This window comes from Ursus americanus, chromosome 36, assembly GCF_024610735.1.
Source record: "Ursus americanus isolate L20-20 chromosome 36, mUrsAme1.1.p, whole genome shotgun sequence".
In the NCBI taxonomy this organism is placed as follows: domain Eukaryota; kingdom Metazoa; phylum Chordata; class Mammalia; order Carnivora; family Ursidae; genus Ursus; species Ursus americanus.
Window position 1 is genome coordinate 25,927,778 of NC_142162.1, and position 25,547 is coordinate 25,953,324.

Here is a 25,547-nt window from a genome sequence, read left to right on the forward strand (position 1 = left end):
CTGTAAATTTGTTATCTGTGGAAGGAGGTGAATTCAAGGTCTTCCTACACAGCCATCTTGAACCCCAAAGATGTAGTTTTAATCCTAGCTCCTCCACTAACTGACCTGTTTTATGACCTTGGACAAATCCTTAAATGTAGCTGTTTGCTACTTATCTGGAGCATAGTCTGTGGTATATCTATAACCATCTTGTGTTTTCCACCCAATTTCCTTCTTGCTGTCTATACCGACATGGAAAAAAAGGGGGGGAGGTGGCTATTAATATGCAGATAAGTTAGCAAAAGTAAACAATTAGTAAAAGTACTTTATTTTCCTCTTGTATTTGCTTTATATCTTGCTTTACAAAGTTATGAAGTTCACAGCTTTATACCAAAATGTAAGAAGGCTAAGCTATTTGCTTATAAACATTTTTGCAGTCAAATGTCATCTGATTTCATTCTTCTAATCCATATTCAATATATAAAAAATTCAGATACCAAGGGTACTGGAGCAGCTCTAGGGCATATATTTCTCTTAAGTAGGAGAAAGCTCTTCAACAGCCTTTCCTCCTTGACTTCCTCCCACACCAATTCAACTGGGCTACTACCTTGAATTTAAAGCAAATCTAGGAAATTTTTGTTGCCATGTGACCCAGCAGGGCCATATACTTGGGGGCTGGAGGTGAGATTAGAGGTTATTATCTAATAAGCATTATGTTTGGACAGTCCAAATCACCTCCACCGTAGCTTCTATCGTATCCATTAGACAGTCACTCTGAAATCCTGAAGACCGTGATGATTTGGGGCAGGGATGAAATCACAGTTTTACCCATGTGGCAGTCATGGCCTTCATAACAGTTCTAGGAGCTCTCCTTTTGGTAGCAGAAACAAAATTTGTAAGTCAGCGTATACAAACTACAGTTATTTGTGCAAACCAGAGGGTATGTGCTGTTTAAAACCCACTTCACAATAGACTGTGATCTCCCCTCCAATGAATTCTCTTCCATAAAATATATCATACCATTCCACTAAGTGTTGTACACCCACTCCCACCACATCATCCACATACCTAGTCACTAAATTTGTCTACTGTATAATCTACCCCAAAACCAAAACCAAAAAGCCCCTCTGTTAGGCAAATAATCACTTAAACAATGATACTGCCTATAAATTATAGATAGGTCAGGAGCTAAACACTCAACTGCTAACTTCTGAGGCGGAAAAACATTTTCCCCTACAAAAGCAGGAGTGTGGTAGCAATGGCGTTCCCTCAAATTCAAGTAACATCAGGTGGAGATAATTCTTTGCTATTATGTGTTTAACTGCTTTATAACTCAGTAGAGGAGTGTGTCAAAACACACTTTGAACCTGATTAAAAACTTTAGGATAAAACTTGAAGTGACTGATAGTTTGTCGTAAACTACCATTAAAACACTAGCATATGCACACAAAAGGACGGGTTACTACGGTTTTCTTGGCTTCTGGCCATTAGAAGCAGGCACAGGCAACTAGGATAAGATTCTAGAAATGGCCTCCAACTCCTTATAAGAAACAAGTTGGGTTTTGTCAGGTCATGTAACACTTTCCTTCCTTCCTTAAGTACTAAATACCAAGTCAACACAGAAACCTGAGCCACAGCTCTTCTCTAAGGGAAGACAGAAGGCTAGAATCAGTTAAGACATTATAAAAGACAAAAAACAGCCTAAGATCTGCATAACTTTCAAGACTCTTGAAAGCAGTAACACAACCATAAGCAGCCAAGATGCTTATGGTGCCTTTATTTCTAAATCGATGGCTAGGAATAGTGTATTTAGGATAACACACTAACCTGGGGTTCACAGAATTTTACAGATTCTTCAAACAAAGACGTTATTACCATGGCTTCAAAAAAAATGTTTATGAAATGAGGAAAAGTATTACAAGTATAGGTGCCCACGCGCATACACACGTACAAGGAACACTTACACCTGCACACACAAAGGCAGATAGACTGCGCACAAATCTACCAAAATTAAACCCAAATTGGTTGTTACTATCAGCCTGTTCATACCTTCAAAGCTTCCCCACGATTGCCCAACACCTCACATAACCCCTTCCTGCTGTACAAAGGCTCCACCACTCTCATCTTTTCAGACATGTCCTCAGGCAGGACAGAAGGGCACCTATGCAACCCATGCAGTGTGCACAACTTTCTCAGCACACTGCCCAGTCAACGTGGAAATGCAAGTTCACTACAGCCCCGAATAAAACGCCAGGCTTAGTAATAAATTCCAATATGCTTTCCTGGGAAATCACCCTTCCTAAACCCACACAACAGCCTGACTGCTCTGGTCATCCTTACAAGAAAAGGGGAGGAGAGGTAAGAAAGCTTCTTAATGTCATAAAGAAACAGCACAAATACATTTTATGCAAGAGAATCTTCTCTGTTCTCTCTCAAGTATCATGCAACTATCAATAGTGTGGTCAAAAAAAAAAGTTTTCCTGTTCATAAGGATAGAAGTAAATAGTTTGTGGGGCCATTCATTATTTGGTATTAGCTTCTAGATTAGTTCTTTGTTTATGGATTCAGTAAGAACCACTGGAGCCTTTCCTGGAAAATAAGAACAGATACTTAGTCTTGCATCCAATTTCATACCCTCCTGAAAGCCATCCATGAAGCCCGGTGAAGTCCCCAGACTTAGAGCCCCTGTGAAGACCTGTGAGTAGATGTGTGCGCACGAACAGAGGTGGGGAGAAACCTGCGCGCTATGTAATCCTAGAAAAGAGTACACATCACACCCCCAAGTCGTATGTGGCACTGGACTCTTCTCCCCTCTTATAGCTCTCTGAAGAATCTTTCAGAGTTTTGAGAATCCAGAAACAAAAGGCTGGAAAGCAACACTTCTATAGCTTCTCTCAAGAGTCCAGAGAAAATCCAAGAACAAAGCAGTCTCACTAGGCTTTGTTAATTTGGCTGCTCCCAGTGGAAAAGTGGAGTCCTTACCTTCCTCATACTCTACTCTTCTTTGCCAGGCAGAGGGGAGGTGAAGACAAGACTCCAGTTTCAGAAATCAGTCTCTAAAAAGCCTGCTTGAGCCCCCTGAAGACTGTATGCAGATGCTTTATCCTAACTCCCCCATCTTGGGTGCTGCAGGTGGGGGGGAGCACCCTGGGAGCCTAGAGGAAGTATGTGACGGCTGCCACCAGTCTAGGCACAGCCAGACAGTGGGGGAGAGAGGGTTTGGCAATGGAGCAAACTGAGAGGTTTCACACCTGCAGGGGGCCTGGAGAGTCAGAAACTGGAAAGGGAGATAAAGGCTATACTCCAGTTCGAACAGCCTGACGATCCCTGCAGCCGCGAGCGCCCGGGCCTAACAGCAACATTGCAAGGTAGATGTTAGCTTTGCGCACTGTCTTGAACTAAGCATTCCTAACAAAACTTGCACAGACATTTGATAGGGAGCGCTGTCTGTGAGGACTTGTCATTATGTGATTTGCTGAGTTCCTAATATATAACCAGCAGAGCAGTCACTCTAGCTGCTGAAAATCTACTGTGTGTCCCTTTGGCATTTAAAGCCAGCTCTGTCCATCAACAAAGCAAGAGAATAGTGAAACACACTGCACATAATTGTTAAGAAAGGAAACTAGTTGTTTCTAATTTAAATACCAGTTATTAGAACTAAAGAAATTAAAAGTGATCCTAAAAATCTAGCATTTGCACAAACTTGTACTTAAAAGCCGGACTACGGGTTTAAACCATCATAAGAACAAAAACTAAAAGTCGCAAACTGAAAGCAATAAAAAAAATACATATGATTGGGGTCAGACTGGGTAGCCAATTAAGATCTGCATCTTTAATCAACATCTGGGGAATACCAGTAGCACAGATTACTGCGTTCCATGCTGTCCCAGAGAAGTATGGTTCCTTAAAATCTGTTTAAATCTGACAAACCTCCAGTAAGAACTTAAAGTGTAACTATCATCCCGTAGAGCTGCCCAGACTTATGCTAGTGGTAAGCCTGGTGAGTAACCACTTTCTCCTTCCCTGCTTCTCTGGGGAAGGGAAGACTGTGGCCTCCGTGAGGGGCCGATGTAAAATTAGTTCAAATGATAACTTCCCAACATGGGAGGCAAAAAAACTTCATGAATCAATTTTGCTGTCATCCTCAGCATGTCGTTCAATGTGTCCCGCAGCGTCCTAGGAATAAAGGGAAAAGGGCCCGTGAGGGAAAAGTTGGTAGTAAGACAAGAGAAAGTCCAAGCCAAGGAGAGCGTCATGGGTACCTTCTAAGATCCATACATGGAAGCCGGATAGGACCCAGCACTTTGCTCATTTATATCAAGCTATGCACTTAAAGATGAGTTCTTATCTTACACAAGAGCACTGTAATAATCCTCTAGGTCCAGTTACTGGATTTGAAACATTTGAAAACATTCTCTTTAGGCTTTTTCTCAAAAACTACCCAGTTCATCATTTGAAACCTCATTAAGCTATTCCCCAAACCTCTGAATAACAATAAAAAGGAAAATCCCTAGACTCTCCCTTATTTATTACAATTCTGAACATTCCCATAAGGCAAAAGTCTGCCTGCTCTGAGCAGTTGAATGACCCCAGGTTGGCCTCAGGTCCCACTCATGTACCTGTTTGGATCCTTTCCTAGCAGTGAAGAAAGCGTCACAGTTCTTCCAGCGACATTTCAGAGTTTGAAAGTTTGGATTCGTATGGTCTGTGAGCAAGTGTTGTTTCAAATGATCTACAACGCCAAATATCAGCGAGCAACCGTGCCACTGGGGAGAAAAACAACGAAAGGGGAAGGGGAACGAGTAGAGGAAACACGCAATCGCCATTAGAGCAGTCCTCGCTTGTACCTTGTAAGTACTGCGGAAGCAAAAAGTAAGCCCCTTATTCTTTATTCTTGGCTAGAAAATATAACAAAGCCACAGGCATCCACATTAATTACCAATATTTTGAGGAGCCCTGAAGAGACTGGAACGTCTTGACACTTTGCTCTATTGAGAAGGCAAAGCACCCAGATAAACACATTGTTAGAGAATTTGCTAATAAAAGATTAGCGAATATTGACAGACAAGTTACTATAAAATTCAGTTTAAGCCACATTTATTTTTTATCTTGCCATCATAAAATGAGTTCCTTAGTCCATTTATTTAAATGAAAGGTGGGGTGCTAGGTGGCTCAGCTGGTTAAGCATCTGACTCTTGATTTCGGCTCAGGTCATGATTTCAGGGTAGTGAGACTGAGCCCGGAGTCTGGCTCCATGCTCAGCAGGGAGTCTGCTTGGGATTTTCTCTCTCTCCCTCTGCCTCTCCCCCCACTTGCTCTCTAAATAAATAAATAAAATCTTTTTTTAAAAAAAAGGCTAAGAGCTCTCTATAACACTGAAGGGGCAGTATTTCACAATTCTGAGAACTGCTGACTCATAAACTTGAAAATAAAAATGTCTGACAAAGAAACCTACACTGCCTGGAAGCCTGACTTTACTGAGAATCTTTACCACTTGAATCGCAATCTTTTTTTTTTTTTAAGATTTTATTTTATTTATTTAGCATACAAGTGGGGAGAGGGAAAGAGGCAGAGGGAGAGAATCTCAAGCAGACTCCCCATTGAGCTTGCTGCCTAACTCGGGGCTCAATCTCATGACCTTGAGATCATGACCTGAGCTAAAACCAAGAGTTGGATGCTTAACCAAAGGAGCCACCCAGACGCCCCCCCACCTTTTTAAAAATTCCTCCTTTACTAAAAATGTGGCTCAATTCTCAATTTCACTCGTTAGAAAGCATAGACTCTTTCTTGGTTTTTTTTCCTCTCCAGGCTTGCTTGTCTTAAATCTTAAAATTCTAACAGGTTTATTTCCATAAAATAATGCTTTTTCCTGTAGCACTAGCCCATCCCCTCCAGCTTTAAAACCAGATGGTATTTTCTCCATTTCTCTAGATAAACTCCCTATTCGTATTCTAGATCCCATTGTACTATATTTTCTGTCCTTCACTGAGAAGACCAAAAAGCAAACACAGTAATGTGTAAAAAGCTGCAAAGTAACCAGTCCATGGACAAGTCTAAATCAAATCTAAAAATGGAGAGTGCTTTCATTTCATTCCATCTCTTCTGCAAAACAACATGTTAAGGTATGGAGGCGGGGGGGTGGTGGAATTTCAGCGCCACAAACTTTTCTTTGATCACCACTAATATTAGAACTGATGAAACAACTTAAGGCCTATAAGGAGCAGTGTAGAAGTGTGGAGCTCCCACCCCAAAATAAAAACCATGCAATTTAGTCCAAGCAACAGACGTTTAAAACCTTCAAGAACACACATTTTTATTTGCCTATTCCTCAAAATCCAATGAGGACACAAAGAAAACTATGAATACGTGAAATCCCTGAGGAATGAGCATAAGAGAGTGGGCAGGTCACAGAAATAAGCACTTCCACGTTTTATTTCCTATAAAGTTGACCCTTGAAAAACACGGTTTCAAAATGCACAGGTCCACTTATACGCGAACTTTTTAAAATAAATATAGTACGGTACTGCAAATGTATGTTCGTTTCCTTATGGTTTTATTTTATTTACTTATTTAAGTCATCTCCACGCCCAACATGGGACTCAAACTCATCGCCCTGACATCAAGTCGCATGTTCTACCAACTGAACCAGCCAGGCCCTGCTTCTTAGATCTTAGTAACATTTTCTCTTCTCTAGCTTACCATGTTGTGAGGCAACAGTATATAACACATATAACATCCAAAATACGTGCTGATTGACTGTTTATGTTGTCAGTAAGGCTTCTGATCAACAGGAGACTATTAGTAGGTAAGCTTTTGGGGAGTCAAAAGTTATGAGCGGATTTTCAACTGCACAGGGTTTGGTACCCCTAGTTCCTGCACTGTTCAAGGGTCAGCTGTACTTCTGTACTACTGATATTTTTGTTAGCAAGTACTGATTTATAATAAAACAAACAAAAACCACCACAGAGATGACTTCTGCGTGGATGATATGTAGACATACCCCCTATCTAATCCTAAAACAGATTGTTCTTGGAAGAAGTATGGAAGCATTTCATGTATAGCTTTTAAAAATAAGCTTCCTTGGGGCATCTTGGTGGCACAGTTGGTTAAACATCCGACTCTTGGTTTTGGCTGAGGCTGTGATCTCGGAGTTGTGAAATCAAGCCCCCAAGCAGGGCTCTGTGTGGAGTCTGCTTAAGATTCTCTCTCCCTGGGGAGCCTGGGTGGCTCAGTTGTTAAACGTCTGCCTTTGGCTCAGGTCATGATCCCAGGGTCCTGGGATAGAGCCCCGCATCAGGCTCCCTGCTCAATGGGAAGCCTGCTTCTCCTTCTCCCACTCTCCCTGTGTTCCCTCTCTCACTGTGCCTCTCTCTGTCAAATAAATAAAATCTTAAAAAAAAAAAAAAAAAAAAAAAAAAGATTCTCTCTCCGTCTCCCTCTGCCCCCCCACTCACGCTCTTTCAGTCACTCTCTTCTGCCCCTACAGTAAGTAAGCAAGTAAGTAAGTAAATACATCTTTAAAAAAATAAAATAAGCTTCCTTGTCCTCTAGTGGGAGGCATAAAGTAGATGCTCAAATATAAAAATGCTTGACTGATGCTAATGAAGATCTATAAATTAGCCTAGGGTTAAACAACTCCCGAGTCTGGCTATAAGAACAGTTTCACTCCTTACCCAACAACGGTAATTCTGCATCAGATTCAGCCTCACAGCTTGAATACTGCCATCGTAACAGCCAGTATAAATCTGGAAAAAGAGGTTTCTATATCAGATCAAACAACACACAAAAAAACAACTACTAAACATCCTCAAAATATGTGTCAAAAGTTCTTTGTGCCGTCTGTAAGCAAACAAAGACCTAACCCAAAGCCACCCCAGAGTCCTACCAAGGGTAAGTATCTTCTAGTGCGGATACTTTGAAGCTACGCTCCTTAGAGAGCCACTCGTGAGACCCTGGATGAGAGCAGCAGCGCAGGGCTCCCAGGCACCCGCCTACACTGTGCCCTGTGCCCCTGGCACCTGAACACTGTATGCTACACTGTGCCTTACGTAGTGGCCATCTGCATTTCATCGCGACAAGGGGTTCTACTGCCGAGAATCTAGAAAACAACCATTCTGGTGCAACCACATAACTTACAAGTAAAATAAATCGAGGCTTAGCAGGGTTGAGTGAATTACCGTCTACTTTTAGGTCTGCTTTCGCTATGCCATACTGGCCAAACCTCCTGACTCTATTCCAATGTTCTGTTTGGATTGTAATGTCTCTGGAAAAAGCACCACTCAATTTTTAGGGGAAACATCTTAAACTTATTTTCTGTTTAACGGTGGTATCAGATTTTTATTGTAATTATTTTAGCTATTAATAGCAAAGAGAATATTCAACCCTGTCACTGGGTTACTTCTCAGTGATACTATGCCAAAAGACAGAAAAGCATTTAATAATGAGGCATATCAGAAACAGATGTCATCTTTGGAAGTGATAAACAGGAACATTATTATCAGTTTGTAGTTTTCAGTAAACATATTCAAACGCAGCATGTGACATGGCTAACAACACTCACCATACTTTTATGGACGGTCATGCACATAATCATGTCTTTGTGTCCTCCATAAACTTGCAATCGATCATGAGACTTAGGTGGAGGAAAAGAACAGAAAGAGAATTAAGGTTATTTATACCCTGTGTTTAATAAGCATAATCCCTGGAGGCCTCCGGCAGGTTTAAAACCGTACCTGAGGCCCTATGCTGAAGCACCAGTAGCATTTTCACAGAAACATAATCTAATGACAATCTTGCTAATAAGTCCTCAAGGGAGGAGCTGACAATTGGAAACGAGAAAACTAATTTCTGTGTAGTGTCAAAGTCTCAAACCTGAACCTGCACATAAGGAGAACTAGACAGGCTTTAGATACTACAGTGGCAGTCCGGAAACCACCTGGTATTGACCTCTGCGAGCCTCACCATGTAGCTCAGAGCCATGTTTCTGAAAGTGTTGTCCACAGACCATCTGCTTCAGAACTGTCTAGAGGGCTCGTGGAAAATGCAGATTCCTGGGCCCCACCCCCACCTTACCACATTAAAAAAAAAAAATCAACACCAAACCCAAACAGACCTTTTCCCAAATCGTTCAAGCAAAACAGTGGATCTAAATTCTACCTGTAATTCATAAACACGAACAAATTTGTCCAGGCAAGCGGTCACCATCACTTTTCCTAGGATATTCACCACAGTCACTGCATGGTTGTGACCTTTATAGATCCGCACAAGCTCACCAGTCTGCGTTCAAGAAGAGACAAGTCACTAGACTGACTTTCAAAATTCCTTCTGACTTTTGAGATTTATGACTGTATTATTCCAAAAGTGGTAATTCTGAAGCTACTTGTACATAATGTAGCTGAACTAATTTTAACAGCTGAAGTACTCAGACAAGCATTTATTACAATACAGGTATACAATATATATGAAATGTATCCTGATGGATAGAAGCTGGTGTCATAGAAAGAGAAGGTCCACAACTCTATCTGTACGTATTTTACAGGTTTTGAAGTATTTCCACCTTTTTTTTTAAGATATTTATTTATTTATTTGACAGAGATAGAGACAGCCAGCGAGAGAGGGAACACAAGCAGGGGGAGTGGGAGAGGAAGAAGCAGGCTCATAGCGGAGGAGCCTGATGTGGGGCTCGATCCCAGAACGCCGGGATCACGCTCTGAGCCGAAGGCAGACGCTTAACCGCTGTGCCACCCAGGCGCCCCTGAAGTATTTCCACTTTTATCACTTCATTGCCTCCGGACAAGTCCCTGAGGCTGCATTATCCGCGGGTTTCTAGCCCAGGCACTGAACTTCACAGAGCTGCCTCTATGACCTGAGCAGAGTCTCTCGGCAGCTTTCACTTGTTCTAGTTTAAACTACATAACATATCCGCTTTCTTAGTGCCTCAGATGCTCGATTTATCTCAAGTTTAAATGAAACAAACTAAAACTTACATAAGCTTTGAATCTGTCCCCCATTAAAAATTTCGATAAGGTCAGAATTTCCACAGTGCTCACTACCTTCCAAGAGCTTATACGGGGTACAGATTATTATTAAGCTTTTCACTGGAAAAGGGTTTCATTTAAATTGCAGGAAGTCTGAGGAATCCTTCAAGCTTTAACCATCATTCCATTCAAGATTTCTTTACATCAACACAACTTACATGAATGTTATGGGCGTGGACTGACTGATCGCTGGAGCCGCTGAACACAAGGTCATTCACCACCTTAAAGAAAACAATTCATCGAGTTAGATTTGGAATAAGGGTCTGAGTTTTCTCTGTAACTTGTAAAGCACGTTGTTCAATTCTACTTTCTAACCTACTCTGAGAAAAGCATGAACTAGGGATAAGATAATAAGTTCCTCAAATTTTCTAAAGTGAAACTTCTGTCCTACCACCAGGTACTGTGAGGAACTGACAGTGTGTTACTGGGTTTGCTGCCTCTTCAGAATGATGGTGAAATACCCAAGAAGGACTTTACAGTATATCTACATTCTATAATAAAATACACCTGTTTCTCTGTTAATATATTAAAATATAGTGCAACCCTTGGTGACCCAAGCCTAAAGTAAAGCACTGTAATCTCCTTGCTCTTTTCAAGATGGTGGGTTCTAAATAAGGCGTTAGACAACAAGGGAAATGTCACTCAAATCCTTCCCTTTGTGCCAGACGACCACGTCCTCTTCTCTTGCACAGTACTTGCCTTCATGCAAAGGATGGTTTTGCTGTGGCCCTCCAGAGTTCTGAGGAGGAGTCCATTCCGCGCATCACGTACACTAATGGTACAGTCGTAAGACCCAACAACAAGAAGCTTTCGGGCACCTTCCTGAGCTGTGGCAAGACAGCTGACGGCCCGAGGGCCGTGGCACTCAAAGATTTCAAGTCGTTTATTGTTCTGAAAAATACGAAGTATTATATGAAGTAAAAGCAACCTCGCTGCTAAATGTCAAAATCAACCAACCCAAATCACTGCCTTGATACAAACTCTTAAATTCTATTACCTGTACTTAAGTTCTCATACCCCATCCCTGTCTTAACTTCCGATCTCTGCCATTCCCATTCCAACTCTCTGTGGCCATGACTCCCTCCTCCCCAATTCCAGTGGGGGCACACCAAACTCTTGCATTATAAACACATTTCTAACTTCGACCCATACTATCTGATCTCTTTTTATGCCTTCTGTCACTTCCCTTAGGTTAATAATAATGATCAACTTTTTTTCATATTCTAACACACTTTCCATGCCACAGACTCAGAAATTCTTTCCCTGATTTTTTTGTCATCAAAAATTATACAATTAGCCATGTGTCTCCAAATTTCTCCCCTGAGTATTACTTACTTGGATAATTTCAGTAAGAGTCTCTCATTCTCCACCTTTCCGTTATTCTCAGGTTCTTCTGATTTCTCGTTCTATGTCATCTCTCATGACATCATTTAGTGAACTAAAGAAGCCTTTTCTATTAGAGTGGCATGGTCACATCCTGAATTCGCAAACATTCCTTTTCCTCAGATCTTAGACTTGCTTCCCTCATCCCCACACCAATCTGGTTCATAAAGTCTCCCACGTCCCAAAAACTTCTCAAAAGGAACTTTAGGGGGGCGCCTGGCTGGCTCAGGAGGTAGAGAATGCTACTCTTGATCTTGGAGTCGTGCATTCAAACCCTGAGTTGGGTGTAGAGATTACTTAAAAAAAAAAGTTTAAATATATATATAGAAATATTAAATACATATAAAGGAATTTCAAGTGCACGCAAGTGGTAAAACTCCCAGAAACTAAGCACAAAGCAGCAGCTGGGAGCCTCCAGGGCTAAGCAATGACTCCAGCCATCTTAGATGCTGGGGAGACGGCCTGATGGAGTTCAGGGCCCACTGGTGGACAGGCACAGATCAACAGCCCTGACTTCCTGTTGAGACTTCAGAAGCACTGCATTCTGGGTGTATAGGCAAACCAAAAAGGGCCCACCCCTCACAAGGCTTCAAAATGCCCATGTCTGCAGACTCTCAAATCTGTCTCAAGGTCCATCTTCTCTGGGGCTTGTCAGTCAGTTAAAGACCATTTCCATTTGAATTTCTTGTCCTCATCCTGCCTCAAAAGTCTTGCTCCTAACCTCTGTCTACCTTTGATAACACTGTTCTCCTAGGGGGCGCCTGGGTGGCTCAGTTGTTAAGCATCTGCCTTCAGCTCAGGGCGTGATCCCAAAGTCCTGGGATCGAGCCCCACATCAGGCTCCTCCACTGGGGGCCTGCTTCTTCCTCTCCCACTCCCCCTGCCTGTGTTCCCTCTCTCGCTGGCTGTCTCTCTCAGTCAAAAAAAAAAAAAAAAATCACTCTCCCAAAAGAGAATTAGGTAATTATCAAGTTTTATCCTTTAAAATATTTCAAATTTATTATTTTTATATCTATTGCCCTAACCAGATCTAATGTCAACAACTTTCACTAATGACCCTTCTGTGATCTTTTCCTATCAAATGAACCAAACAACTTGGCACTTGATTATCTATGTGCTAGATTCTTCTAACTTGATTTTAAACTTTATTTCAAAGGCAGAAGCCATGACATATTTTATTGTATCCCTTATAAAAGCAGTGGTTCCAGCTCACATGTGGAAGGAGAGTTGGTAGGTATTCGCAAAACATATAAATGATACTGTAATTGGGCATAACACAGTGAACATTGTTAACACGCTGTTAAAAGATGACGGTGGAGCACCTGGGTGGCGCAGTCGGTTAGTCGGACTCTTGATTTTGGCTCAGGTCATGACCTCAGGGTCGTGAGACCGAGTCCCACGTCGGGCTCCATGCTGGGCATAGAGACTGCTTAAGATTCTCTCTTTCCCTCTCACTCTGCTCATCCCGACCCCTGCATCAGCACACTCACATGCTCTCTCTCGGCGGAGGGCGGGGGGGGGGGGGGAGGGAATAACCAGATGACCTTGGGATACAGTGCTACAACTCATTAGCAGCCAAACCCATCAATTGTACCTCTTACATCTTTTATCCATTCTCTTCTCTTCATCCTTAGTCTGACCTTTCATGTCATCTTCTACGACAAAGCCTCCTAAATGACCTTCCTGCCTCTACTAGTACCAGTACTTTCCTATCATCAACCCCAGAATGACTTTGTCTAAAATACAAATTGGATCCTGTCTCTCCTACTTTAAAGCCCACAAGATGGAAGTCCACCTACATTAACAAAGCCTATAGGGCCATCAAGAACTGGTCCCTCCTCATTTCCTAAGCTTTATGCTGAGGCCTAGCACAAAACAGATGCTTAGTAAGGGTTCGCCCGACAAATGAATTTATCTTTGGATTAGGAAAGAATGAGGCCACATGAGCAAAAGGCAAACCTATGACTGGGTTCACATTACAGAATAGGCTATCCTCATGAAACCCTAAGTCAGTTCCAAACCACATCAATGTCATACTCAAAAGAATTTAAGCTCATTTTTCATGGTGTCATTCTTAAAATGAGACAGACTGGTTTAACCTATGACTCATTATTTGGCCTCAAATCGTCAGGCTTGGTTTAATTTAGTAGAGTTACCTTTTGGTCCTGGCACACTTGGGTCTGAGCAGACAGAATGAAGGATCTTGTTTCACTTATACCAGAAGATAACAGTTTTTGAGTAGCAGCTCATTCTGTTGTTTTCTCACACGAGAAAACAGGAAAATGTCTGCCTTCTACTTCTTTCCACACACACACTACTTTCAAGTGACATGGGAACGCAGCCTTCTCCCCAAACACCTACCTTTATGTTGAAGGTGACCACAGTGCCATTTGCCAGTCCCGCATAGAGGATTCGCCATCGACTATGGAGGCAGAGGACCCGGTCTTCCAGCTGTAACTGTTCCACACACTCTCGCGTCTGACAAAAGCACACAAGGCCTAATCAGCAGAGCTTAACAGCAAATAAAATGTGAAATCTATCCTTCTTAAAGCGGAGTGTGAAATGATTTTTATGAGGAAGAAAATGTAGCATCCTCTATCTTGTAGAAGACTCTCTTAGATTTGGCCAAAGACTCAAGCTGTAAACAAAAAATCAACTCTAACAATGTGACTTGTGTTCCTAATTTGGAATGCAGAAACTCTTCAAAGAGGACTAAGAACTGGGCCTTCAACTTTTAAATTAAGTAGCCAAAGATAAAGCTGCATTTTACATCTAAAAAGGAAAATAAAGATTACAGTGGTATACTTAATACTTGCATTAATCATGTATGTGCTTTCCTATAACTGATTCTCTATTTCGATAGTTCCGAAATGCCTCCTTCAAACCAGTGCCGGCTTGGCTGATCTGTAATATACAGAACCCCAAGTTTCATCCTCAATCCCAGAGATTCTAATTCAGTCGGCTCTGGAATATGCATTTAAAAAAATTTCTTTAGTAATTCTGATGCATATCCAGGTTAAATAAGTACTGTTTGATTTCACCTTCAAGAAATGATTTCCATGAATTTCCAGAACTGGGTTGTATTAGCAATTCTAGTTACGTAGGTAACCTGGCCCTGTTGCCTGTAAGACAGCCAGCGTTCAAGATTTGTTACTGAATGATACTAAGCAACAAAAGGCCCAAGTGTAGCTTTTAAACAGGACTGGAAAAAGATGTTAAAATCAAGATTTTTACAAGTGGGTAGGATGAGACAAGCTGTGGGTAGGATGATAAAAACTGTACGCTGTCAAAGATTCTGACCTCTTTTCCCAACCTTTTATAATGAGTCAGTCTCCAAAATTATTCAATTTTCTCCCATGAAATTACAAATGCCATGTATAAAATTGTGAAATAAAGAAAAAGACAGTAAATATGCCCAAATGTTAAAATTCATGTTGCCTCTGGTTAAGCCATGTGAGATCTTTTTGTAGTTTTTATAGGGAAATCAGATATAAACTGTGATAAAAAAGAAAAAAAGATTCCTTTTAAAATATGAATTGCTTGCTGACAAGCACCTTGTCACAACAAGATTAATGTTGTTTTCATACATGCTAACAAACATCCATTCTGCAGACCAGGAATCAAGGAGTCACTTCAACTTCCAAATCTATTTTTTAAGAAACACATTTCACGAGACTATAGCTGGTATAGATAGTGATTGCTCTGATGGATTTGGTCAAAGTAAATTGCAAACTTTCTGGAAAGGATTCACCATTCTAGATGCCATTAAGGGAAGAAGTCAAAATATCAATGTAAACAGGAGTTTAGAAGAAGCGGATTCCACCCCTCAAGGATGACTGCGAGGGGTTCAAGACTTCAGTGGAGGAAGTAACTGCAGATGTGGTGGGAAGAGCAAGAGAACTAGAATGACAAGTGGAGCCTGAAGACGTGACTGACTTGCTGCGATCTCAGGATAAGACTGTAATGGATGAGGAGATGCTTCTTATGGACGGGCAAAGAAAGTGGCTTCTTGAGATGGAATCCGCTCCCGGCGAAGATGCTGTGAAGACTGTTGAAATGACTACAAAGTGATTACAAAATCCATAAACTTAGTTGATAAAGCAGGGGCACAGGGTTTGAGAGGATGGACTCCAATTTTGGAAGAAGTTCCACTGGGGGTAAAACGCTATCAAACAGCACTACACACTACAGAGAAATCGTTCGTGAAAGGAATAGTCAATAGTGGAGGCAAACTTCACTGTGGTCTTATTTTAAGAAATTGCAGCAACCACTCCCACATCTGTCAGCGGCCATCAACACTGAGGCAGGACCTTCCACAAGCAAAAGGACTACAGATCGCTGAAAACTCAGATGATGGCTAGCATTTGTTTAGCAATAAAGTATTCTTTTTCTTCCTCTTTTTTCCCCTCCCCACCCCTCTGTGGAAGAGAAAAAAAAGTATTTAATTAAGGTACATACATTGTTTTTTTAGATATAATAACACTGCACACCTAACAGAATACAGTATAGCACACAACGTAACTTCTATGTTCACTAGGAAACCAAACAATTCATTTGACTTGTTTTACTGTGATATTCACACCTTACTGAAGTGGTCTGGAACCCAACCTGCAGTATCTTTGAGGTCTGCCTGTTATAAAATAGGCTCAGAAGTATAAGAAAGTGGGCAGAATGAACCATCTGTCTCAGCGTCCCCACTCTACCCAGTAAATACAGTCAAAGCAGCTTAATATGATCACTGTTGATTTCTCTGGACTCACTTACCTTGACATTATAGCAGCGAATGGTATGGTCACTGGAACCAGTGTAAAGGGCAGCATTCTTCCCAGAGGTCTGGGTAACCAGGAGGCAGTTCACTTTGGAGGCGTGCCCCTCAAAGACACCAATGCACTTCCGACTCTAAAGTCAAGCACATATCAGCTCATTAATTGCGGGTGATTAGAGAGGGTTAGAGAATACATTCCCTCAACAACAACAACAAAAATGCTAAAACATACAGTTTGCTGCTGTATCTTCAGTGTCTAGGTTAGTGCCTGATATACAAAAGATGCTCAGTAAGTATCTGTTCACTAAATGCCCAATGAACAGTCACATGAACTAAGTACCTGCAACTCTGTTAGCTGAGCCATACCAAAAATACTGAGGGCAATCTGCTGTAAGATAGATCAGAATTTTAATTAATGCCTAGGGCAAGGGTCTCCAACATAGGATCAAAGACCTGACAAATCCAAACTGTAGCTAATTTCCCAGATAAGTTCCTGCATTTCATCAGTAACTTATAAGAGAACGTTCCATAATATTCAGAGATGTGTCAGGTGCCATCATAGGCCGTAGTGATCCAGGGGCGGTTTCACAAGGGAGCATCCTAAATGTTATCTTTGTGCACATACGGAGATCCACTTAGAATGTGCATACACACATACATACATTTATTGTGCAATTTAGAGTTAGAGCCAGTCCCCCAAATGTTACACTCCTACTTCCTGGTACCACTGCTTCCTTCCTTCAGTCGTCCCTGTTGCCGCTTCACATCACTAAGCCAATGGAACCTAGACACCTCTGCCTAGAGCAAACACATTTGCATGGTCCATCATCTAACCTTTTGACTCTCAAGGACTTCAGTAATTTCAAATACTTTCATGGCGTCTTTTCAGACAACAGAATATTCCTAAAGCTTCTTGGCTATCACCGTTGATAAGCAAAATTAGTTTGACATATACCAAATTCAAAACTCAAAAGTTTATTCTATGAAAATTGAGACTAACGAGCATCAGATTATACTAAGTGTGAGGTACTAGACCACTATTGCTCTCCTTAATAACTTGGGACAATTAATCAAATGTGAGGAAAAATGCCTCCTCTAGTACTTCCCTGATAATCATTCTACCCTATTATGTAGCAGCTGTAAGACTGACCTCATCAACAACACCACGACCAGAACCTGACTGGCCAAGCCTGTTGTCATATCATCTCCCTTTGCCAAGTGGTTGTTCACAGTCCAACAGAGGACCCATTTTTATGGCAATACGAGGAAAAAGAAACCCCGGAGGCTTCTGAAATCTGCCTCTGAGCAGGAGAACTAGCTTTAGGAAGAGGTGACACCAGAGAAAACAGAATGGAGAGACAGAAAGATGCTAAATCCCCAGTGACCCAGCTAAGCCACTGCATCAACCTCATCTACAGTCTAAAACTCACCTTTTACCAGACAGCAAAGAGATTACCTTATTGTTTAAGAGAGCATGAACTGGAGTTCCTAAAACCTGCAAAAACATTCAAATTGATTTATCAACTCACCACCAGATTATAAGCTCGGACAGTTTTATCTGCTGAACAGCTGTACAGTAAGTTCCCAAATATCTGAATTGCATTCACTGCGGCTTGGTGCCCCTCGAAGCTCCCTTCTGTGGGCTCATCATCATCTCCTGGCTCGGAAGATATTTCTGGAAAACAAGAATATGTTTCAGAGACGTGTCTGCTTTTGTCTGAAAAGATACTCAAAAATTAAAACCACTGCGTAATATAGTGGTCCCTGGATTCGCCTTAAAGCCCAGTTCCCCTAGCAAAACACATCTTTCATTAATGATCTACATTATGAAGACTTCGTAACAAGAGAAGGCAGAGAAGTCCTCTCACTTAGGAAAAAAGACAGATACTTATTTTTTGAATGAACCTGGAAAGTACCAAATCTCTCTCCACATCCTCTCTTCTGCTGCCACTTATTCTGTTGAACAAGGCATTATTCTTTAAGCAGTTCCTTCTCAAAGCAAAAACCCCGGGGAGGCAATGAAACCTAATACTCATTAGCTGAACAGATAAGACAGGTGGGAATAAGAAACTAAAAAGGCAGGATTGAGGATTTACAGATACCATAACTGCTGGTTAAAGCACTACTCTTGGTGACGATCACCCCACCCCACCCCATTCTACAGGCTTACTTAAACCCTGACTCTAATATTTATATCCCTTTTTTCCTGTGGTTAATTTAAATGAAGTTGAATAACCAATACCTGAGGAGTTCTTTGAGCCTTTTATGGAGGAGATCACAGTCTGAGTTTCTGCCACACTACAAAATAATAGCAAAAGTCTTTTTAGCATTTGTGAATAGGACAGGCCAGAATACTTCAATTTTCCTGACTCAAAGGACTGTTCTGAACAATGGGCAACACAGCAATGATAGAAGAGATCAGTTTTTCCAACTGAAATTTCTATATGAAAGGCAGTTTAAGTAAATATTTACAACACAAAGGAGAAAGCAGAAATCTCCACTGCCAAGGTTTGAGTCTTCCTATCCATAATCTCTACTGATTTTCTATACACTGGATTCTTTTAAAAACTGATTCATAACCAAAACTTCTATTTTTTAAGAAATGAATAATGGTGAGGCCATTCTGATTGGACCAGCACAACATCCTCACCTTACAGGGATACCATCTTTATAACGAGTGCCAATCTCACTGGTAGAGCTAACTTCATCACAACCAGAACGAGAAGTTTCTAATGAGTTTTGCTCTGTGGAGTTCCAAATATCCTTTTTAGATGGACTGTCTGGTTTCTCTTCTCCAGATTCAGAAGAATCAATGGCCACCACTTCCAACTGAGGGTTAGGGATCTCCAGGACTTCCAGAGACGAGTCACTCTCTGGCTCATCTCTGACACTCTCTTGTTCCAGGCCAGTTCTGCTATCTTCCCAGGTGGAGGTTGTCACCTTCCCCCCTTTAGCTGACTTTCCAGTCTTTACTTTCCTTACAGGTTTAGCAGTAAATACATCCTGTTCAGTGTCACTGTTCTCAGGAACATGGGCAGCCCGAAGTGTTTTCTTCTTCCTAAGTTTCTTCTTTTTCTTGTTTCCCCGAGTTTCAGCTGACGTCAGGGTAGATTCTGCCTGCTGCTCAGGCTGGTCAGCAGGAGAGTGGGGCTCCCTCTCTAGGGGGGTTTCGGAAACAAACGACAATCTTGGAAAAGAACTGGAACAGGCCTCAGACCCGCTGTTGCCCTTGCCTGGCTCTTCATCCTCTTTATTTACACTTGCAAGACCAGCTGGTTGGGAAGAGGGAGCATTTCCTCTGTTCCTGGTATTTCCTTGCTCCATGGAAAACTTCAGTTCTTGGCTAGGCTCATGGAAACTTTCTGTGGCCTCTGATAAGGACAATGTTGCAGTGATGACTGGATAAACTGGACAACTGTCACCGTTCTCTCCTGAATTGAGAAGGAAAAAAATGACTGTCTGCTCTTTATCATCATAAACTGCCATTATTTACCAGTGATCGAATCTCTACCGCATAACGACCTTTCAGTGATATGTGAACAAAGCTATGACTATTAAAGCAGTTATCTCACCCCTCAGCTTCCCATACCCTACAGAAATTTCTATGATAGCACTTACTACACTTTGCCCTGCAGTGATCTCACAAATAGCATGTATGTCGTGTACTGCACAGAAGCTCTTTATGGTCACGGACTGTTTCTACCCGTCTCTTCTTTCTTTCTTGTTTGACATGTCCACGTATTTAACATCATGTTTTATTCTTGGTGGACATTTAAATATCTACTCAGCTCAAGTGCTTTCGCCTTTATTTCTTAGATGTTCTCACTATGCGGGTTAACCAGTACATCACCCAGTGTGGCTACATAACCGTAGTTAAAAAGTCAGCTGACTTAAAAATGTCTATTTTCTTTGACTTAGTTATTTCATGTGGAGGAATTTAAACTGATAAAATAACCACAGAAATACTCAAAGACATACACAATGTAGTGTAGATACTAATAAAAAAAATTAAAAAGAAGGATAAAAAGCAAATATTCAAAGGAGATTATAAATTACCATATCCATATTATGCAACTTCTCAAGTATTATTCAACAAGTAAAATTAAAATATTTCAGATGAATTATTTCTATGACACAGGAAAATGATCATGATATATCAAGTGGAAAAAAGTCAGGTTATAACAGACTATGATTTTTCCCTTTGTATAAAGTCTACAGGTAAACACACATTTATAATTTAAGACTGAGACAATATATAACAAAATAACATCTGCATTTTTATAGTCTTCCAACTTTTTTTTTTAAAGATTTTATTTTTTCATGAGAGAGAGAGAGAGAGAGAGGCAGAGAGAGAAGCAGGCTCCCTGCAGAGCAAGGACCCCGATGTGGGACTCGATCCCAGGACCCTGGGATCATGACCTGAGCTGAAGGCAGGTGCTTAACTTACTGAGCGACCCAGGCACCCATTTTCCATCTTTTTACAGTGAACATGAATTATTTTGCAGAGGAAGAAATCTAATAAAAGCCATTTAAAAAAAATATTAGTTTAAAAAGTCACTATACTACTTCTTTACCAGTTTTTAAAAAAATATTGAATAGTATTCACACAGAAGCAACAAAATTCAAAATAAAGATAATATACATTTGAGATAGATATCTAGACTAGTGTTGCAACAGGTAGCAAAACCCAGGGTAATTCTTCAGACTTTTTGTTTTTGTTCAGATCACACAATGCCAGTTTATTTTTACATAACTGTCAATATAGCACCATTACGGTTACATAAACTTTGGGTAAGGTTTAGAACAGTTTAGAAGTTATTCTCGAATGGTAACCACTTGAGTGTTATTTTATGAAAAGAGTAAAAACTCTAGCTATTTCTCAAAACCACTCAAGTTCCTATTGATGATTCCAAACCCAGTGTCCTCTGCCTTTCATCATGGGCACCAGCCTCTTAGGCTTCTATTAATCCTGTCTTGCCTTTAAATGATAAAGTTAAGTGCTGAGAAATTCAGAAGATACAGCTTATCTAGGAAGTTGACTAACTTCAACTCCACTTATCTCACACACACACACACACACACACACACACACACAATTCTGTACCAATCCTCATTATGGAACCTTTTAGGTGCAAATGCAAAGTCAATTTAGTAATCCTAGATTAGGGAAAATTGAGGAAAAGTTACTGATATTTAAATAATCCTCCTAGGGGCGCCTGGGTGGCTCAGTTGGACTCTTTTGATTTCTGCTCAGGTACTAATCTCACCGTTAGGAGATCAAGCCCCAAGTCAGGCTCTGGACTGGGCATGGAGCCTGTTTAAGATTCTCCCTCTCCCTTTCCCTCTCTCCCACCATGAGCACGCACATTCTCCCACTCTCTCAAAAATAAACAAACAATCCTCCCTAAATGAAGGAAACTTCAAGAAAAATTAATTCTAGAAATTTTAGTTTTAATGGGCAAACAGGACAACATTACTGACCTAAAACTGCCCTAGACCCACTGCCGGGTTGCCCTTAATCCACAGCAAGGTTTACATACTATTAGCCTGCGGTAATTCCTTGGACACATCGCCAGCAGAGCCTGGTGACACAGCGTTCACACTGTCCTCGTGTTCAGGAGACATGGGTTCTTGTTTAATCTGAATTGAGGAGTCTGGAGCAGGAACACTGCCATGGGCTTGGAAAGTAGGAGATGTGGTTACTTGGAGAGGGACTCCAGTGGATGACGGAGACACGTGGGAAGATGGAGGCTCCAGAAACACTGGGAAAAAGGGAGTAGGCAGCAGTGTGGCATCAGCAGATGTCTGAGATCTACTGCTCCTTTGCTCTCGTGGAAGGCTATAAGGAACCTGGTCTGGGCGCTCAGAAGGTTCATATGTTTCTAGAATGGGAAACATACGTACGTACGAATGCAAAAACGTTTTCTGAAAAGTCACTCATTTCAGAGGCAATCTGTATTTTTAAAGATTACAAGAGAATTCTGAAGTCCCTGACAATTCTTCGAAATATGTTGTCATAAAATTCATACAACCAAAAAGGACACAGGCAGAACTGGCATTAGTATTCCATTTTTAAATTTTAAGTGACTTACCCAAAGTCATATAGTTACTAATGGAAGAGCCGAGACTTGAACCCAGGTCTTTTGATTTCTAACCCAAGGCTCTTTCTGTAACATACTGCCCCTGTTGCTAAGCATTTTCAGGGTGTACAGCCTCACAGGCCCTTCTATAGAAAGATGAAAGCAAGGAGACAGGAGAGAAAACACAGGACCTTCTCATGACTCCTTCAATTCCCCTATATAGATAACAAAGAAATAAACAAGCTCCTGAGGATCCAATCCATCAGATGCTCTCTGAATACCTTGTAATCCCTGTAGAATCTGTATTCTATGGGTCCTCAGGGCACTCATCTCCATAGTTATCTAAAAATAAAGTAATTTGTTAAAACAGCATCTTGAAATACAGCTTTAGAGATGATCCATTCTCATTACATGTTCCATCCGCTGTTACCTGCTGCTTGAGCATAAGAAGCCTCTGAACTTCAACATATGCTGTCTGCAGTGCTGCACGGGCTTGCAGAAGGTTGTTATCCATGCACTGCAATGATTTGCTTAGTTCCTCCTCCCTTAAAGAAATATTCAGCAGCTGGTCAACCTGAGAACGTTCTGCCAAAAGAAACCATAAGGCTCAGTTTAATACTGGAGCCTTCTTAATAACACAGCTCCTCAGAAGGAGGAACTACATCAGTTCTTTAGGAGAAGCCTTTTTTTTTTTTCTCTCCAGTAGGTCACTGGAGACTCATCACACTTTCGCAAATCATGTAGTCCAGACTGACATCAGAACTAAACCACAAGTGCAAACTGGTAAGATGGAGGTAGCTCATAGGACCCACGTGCTCCCACATGGTACCTTCTTACCTCATCACCATCTTCCAGCACTTCCCTTCCAAGTGAAATCTTTGTTCCAGGCAAAGCAAATGTTGTACGTTTCATTTCCCATTTTTCCTTTATCTGCCACTCTCTTCACCTACCATTTTTGCTTAGATTAGGCCCCGGATGTGAATGGCTTGTACTCTCTTCCCAATCCATATTTTTCTAGTCTCTTAGTTAACATAAAACAGTTCAGTTTATTAGAGAACTTTCTGAAGAAAATATAGCTTCAAAACAGTATATTTAAATTACTTTAAATAAAATGTCCTACCACTTGTATGTATTTGTCATCTTTACGTTTGTCTCTCTCCTGTTCAGTAAGTCAAGACCTCTTCCCTAAACTCCAGGCCCACATACCCAACTACTACCTTGATATCTTTACTGAGGTATCTCTGAGATCCTTTAAATAAAAGGATCCAAAAGGGAACTCGTCATCTTCCTCTATCCTCAACTTGTTCCTCTCATGGAGTTTTCTAGCTCTACAAATGATACCAACATCCCCAAAGATGCCTCAGCCAGAAACTGGGGTCACCTTGACTCCTGCTTTATCCATCACATCCAACCACCCAAGGTTCATCCGATCACTTCCCACACTAGCCTTTACACCAGAAAGGGTTCAGAGTCAGTGGAAAGCAAGAATCACAGAAGTGTATCATGAGGAAGTCACTCTAACAACTGCCCTCAATTCAAGTGAGAGAAGCAACAAAGATACCTCAGAAATGGAAACTGAAATGGCTATAAACAATGAAAAGAGACAAAATCTTTACTAAATGGCCTATTCCTCTTCATCACTGAAAAGGCCCAATGAGACTTTCTGACTTTATACTGAATTCAATTTGTCCAAGATATATATTAACTTTAGCGTATTGGTCTATGTGACAACCAAACATTTCTTCTATAGCTGCAACTGGACATGGTAGAAAGTCAAACTTTTCTATGCCCTTAAGCAAGACAAAAAAAAAAGTCAAAAAATAATTTAAAAATCAGTGTTTGATAACCACAAGCTATATCTGTCAAGTTGTAAAAAGGCTGAATTGCTATAAGAACGATTTCTTTCTGTCAGTATATTTTGCACTATACCTTTCTTGCCTTTAATTTTTCTTCTTTTGTTTTTTCTCTCAAGACTTGGGAGTTCAGGAGAAGATCCGTCCTGAGAAGAGAAAGAAAAATGAATAATATTAAATGTGTAAAGGTCATTACCCAGGAAGGGAAAAAATGAATCAATTCTAAGACCATTATACATTATTCTTCATTATTGCTACCGTCTCTAACAGGATACTAGGAATCTCATGCACAAGGTATGAACTCAAACATCAGTTGACTATACAAAAAAACCCTAGAACAGAAAGGGTCAAGTACCTTCCTAGCATCCTAGAGGTGTGAAGCACTGGGGCTAAGGCAAAGCATTCACACTAGTAAAGCAAGGCATAGTTAGAAGCATGGACAAAGCCAGTAGTGCATATACCTGATTTCACTGTGGCACAGTTTCTACTTTACTAGGAAATCTTTACAACAAAAAGCTAAACAGTCTATGAGACAAGCCCTAGATATGAGCTTTGTTACAGGACAGATTTTCATCCAACAATATCCACTACAGTGTGCAACTCAAAGGAGCAAAGCTGGAATTTGAACGCAGGTCTTCAAGGCAAGCCCTTAACTACTCTGCTTTATTGCCTCAGTATTAAAGGACACAGCCCCATTAAGGAGGACACGTGATGTACTGAGCACTGGGTATTACATAAGGCTGATGAATCACTGACCTCTACCTCTGAAACCAATATAATAAATTACATGTTAATTAATTGAATTTAAATTAAAAAATGGGAAAAATGCAAATATAAAAAATAGAAGGTGAAAAAAATATAAATAAAATAAATGCATAAAAAATAAAGGACAGAGCCCATTTTCTCACAGTGTCACATTCCAGACTGTATGACTACCAACAACTCTTTCTTCTCAGAAAGGGTTCCTGAAAGGGTTAGGCGGTATGAGCGATGGAGATGCCAGAAGAGAAGTGGTGTCAGTGAAGGAATGGATTCTGAAAGGGCCAAGCTGGGTAAGTGAGGTACAAAACACTGAATAACAGAGACTAAAAAAATTTCTCAGACTCTGTTCACATAAATGCACTCTAGTAGCACTAAAACTAACTTAGTGTTGAGCCCAACGGTCCTGGGTCTAACGAGCATTCATGCCCTACAAACGCAACGCTAGAGTGCCTTTCCCCAGTAGCAGGACAGAATGCATCGAGTTACAGCTGAAGACGTGGCTTACTCCTTGGTCAGGTGATACAAAGAATCATTGGCTTGGAGACTAGTTTTAGAGATGACTTCATATTTTCCTAGTACTGTACATTCATATTCAATTACACCTAACTTAGAATTACTCAGTAAAAGAAACCGAGAGCATAAGAATATGAAAGTAAGAACCTCACAAACCTACTTCAGAGTAGGAAGA

The 25,547-nt window shown here is 40.9% G+C and overlaps 1 protein-coding gene and 1 long non-coding RNA gene across 4 annotated transcripts in view; one reads left to right on the plus strand and one right to left on the minus strand.

The window, feature by feature from the left end:
* Nucleotides 1–290: 290 nt before the first annotated feature.
* ZNF106 (zinc finger protein 106) overlaps nucleotides 291–25,547 on the minus strand; it is a 64,037-nt gene continuing 38,780 nt past the window's right edge. For 2 of the 3 annotated variants that reach the window (XM_045771481.2, XM_045771494.2), the window contains 16 exons: nucleotides 24,174–24,243; nucleotides 22,675–22,829; nucleotides 22,526–22,586; nucleotides 21,705–22,046; nucleotides 18,815–19,595; nucleotides 18,407–18,462; nucleotides 17,694–17,839; nucleotides 16,164–16,298; nucleotides 13,761–13,877; nucleotides 10,716–10,907; nucleotides 10,175–10,237; nucleotides 9,136–9,255; nucleotides 8,540–8,611; nucleotides 7,653–7,724; nucleotides 4,599–4,745; nucleotides 291–4,155 (listed from right to left, as the gene is read on the minus strand). In XM_045771481.2, the coding sequence (XP_045627437.1) occupies nucleotides 4,099–4,155; nucleotides 4,599–4,745; nucleotides 7,653–7,724; nucleotides 8,540–8,611; nucleotides 9,136–9,255; nucleotides 10,175–10,237; nucleotides 10,716–10,907; nucleotides 13,761–13,877; nucleotides 16,164–16,298; nucleotides 17,694–17,839; nucleotides 18,407–18,462; nucleotides 18,815–19,595; nucleotides 21,705–22,046; nucleotides 22,526–22,586; nucleotides 22,675–22,829; nucleotides 24,174–24,243 (2,586 nt within the window). In that variant the 3' untranslated portion in view covers nucleotides 291–4,098. The remainder of the gene's footprint in view (nucleotides 4,156–4,598; nucleotides 4,746–7,652; nucleotides 7,725–8,539; nucleotides 8,612–9,135; nucleotides 9,256–10,174; nucleotides 10,238–10,715; nucleotides 10,908–13,760; nucleotides 13,878–16,163; nucleotides 16,299–17,693; nucleotides 17,840–18,406; nucleotides 18,463–18,814; nucleotides 19,596–21,704; nucleotides 22,047–22,525; nucleotides 22,587–22,674; nucleotides 22,830–24,173; nucleotides 24,244–25,547) is intronic. The other variant, XM_045771487.2, reaches the window with a different exon arrangement.
* On the plus strand, nucleotides 4,713–10,227 carry LOC148107056 (uncharacterized). Its single transcript, XR_015723148.1, has 3 exons — nucleotides 4,713–4,829; nucleotides 5,935–6,101; nucleotides 10,105–10,227. It is a non-coding gene; the product is annotated as an uncharacterized LOC148107056 (long non-coding RNA).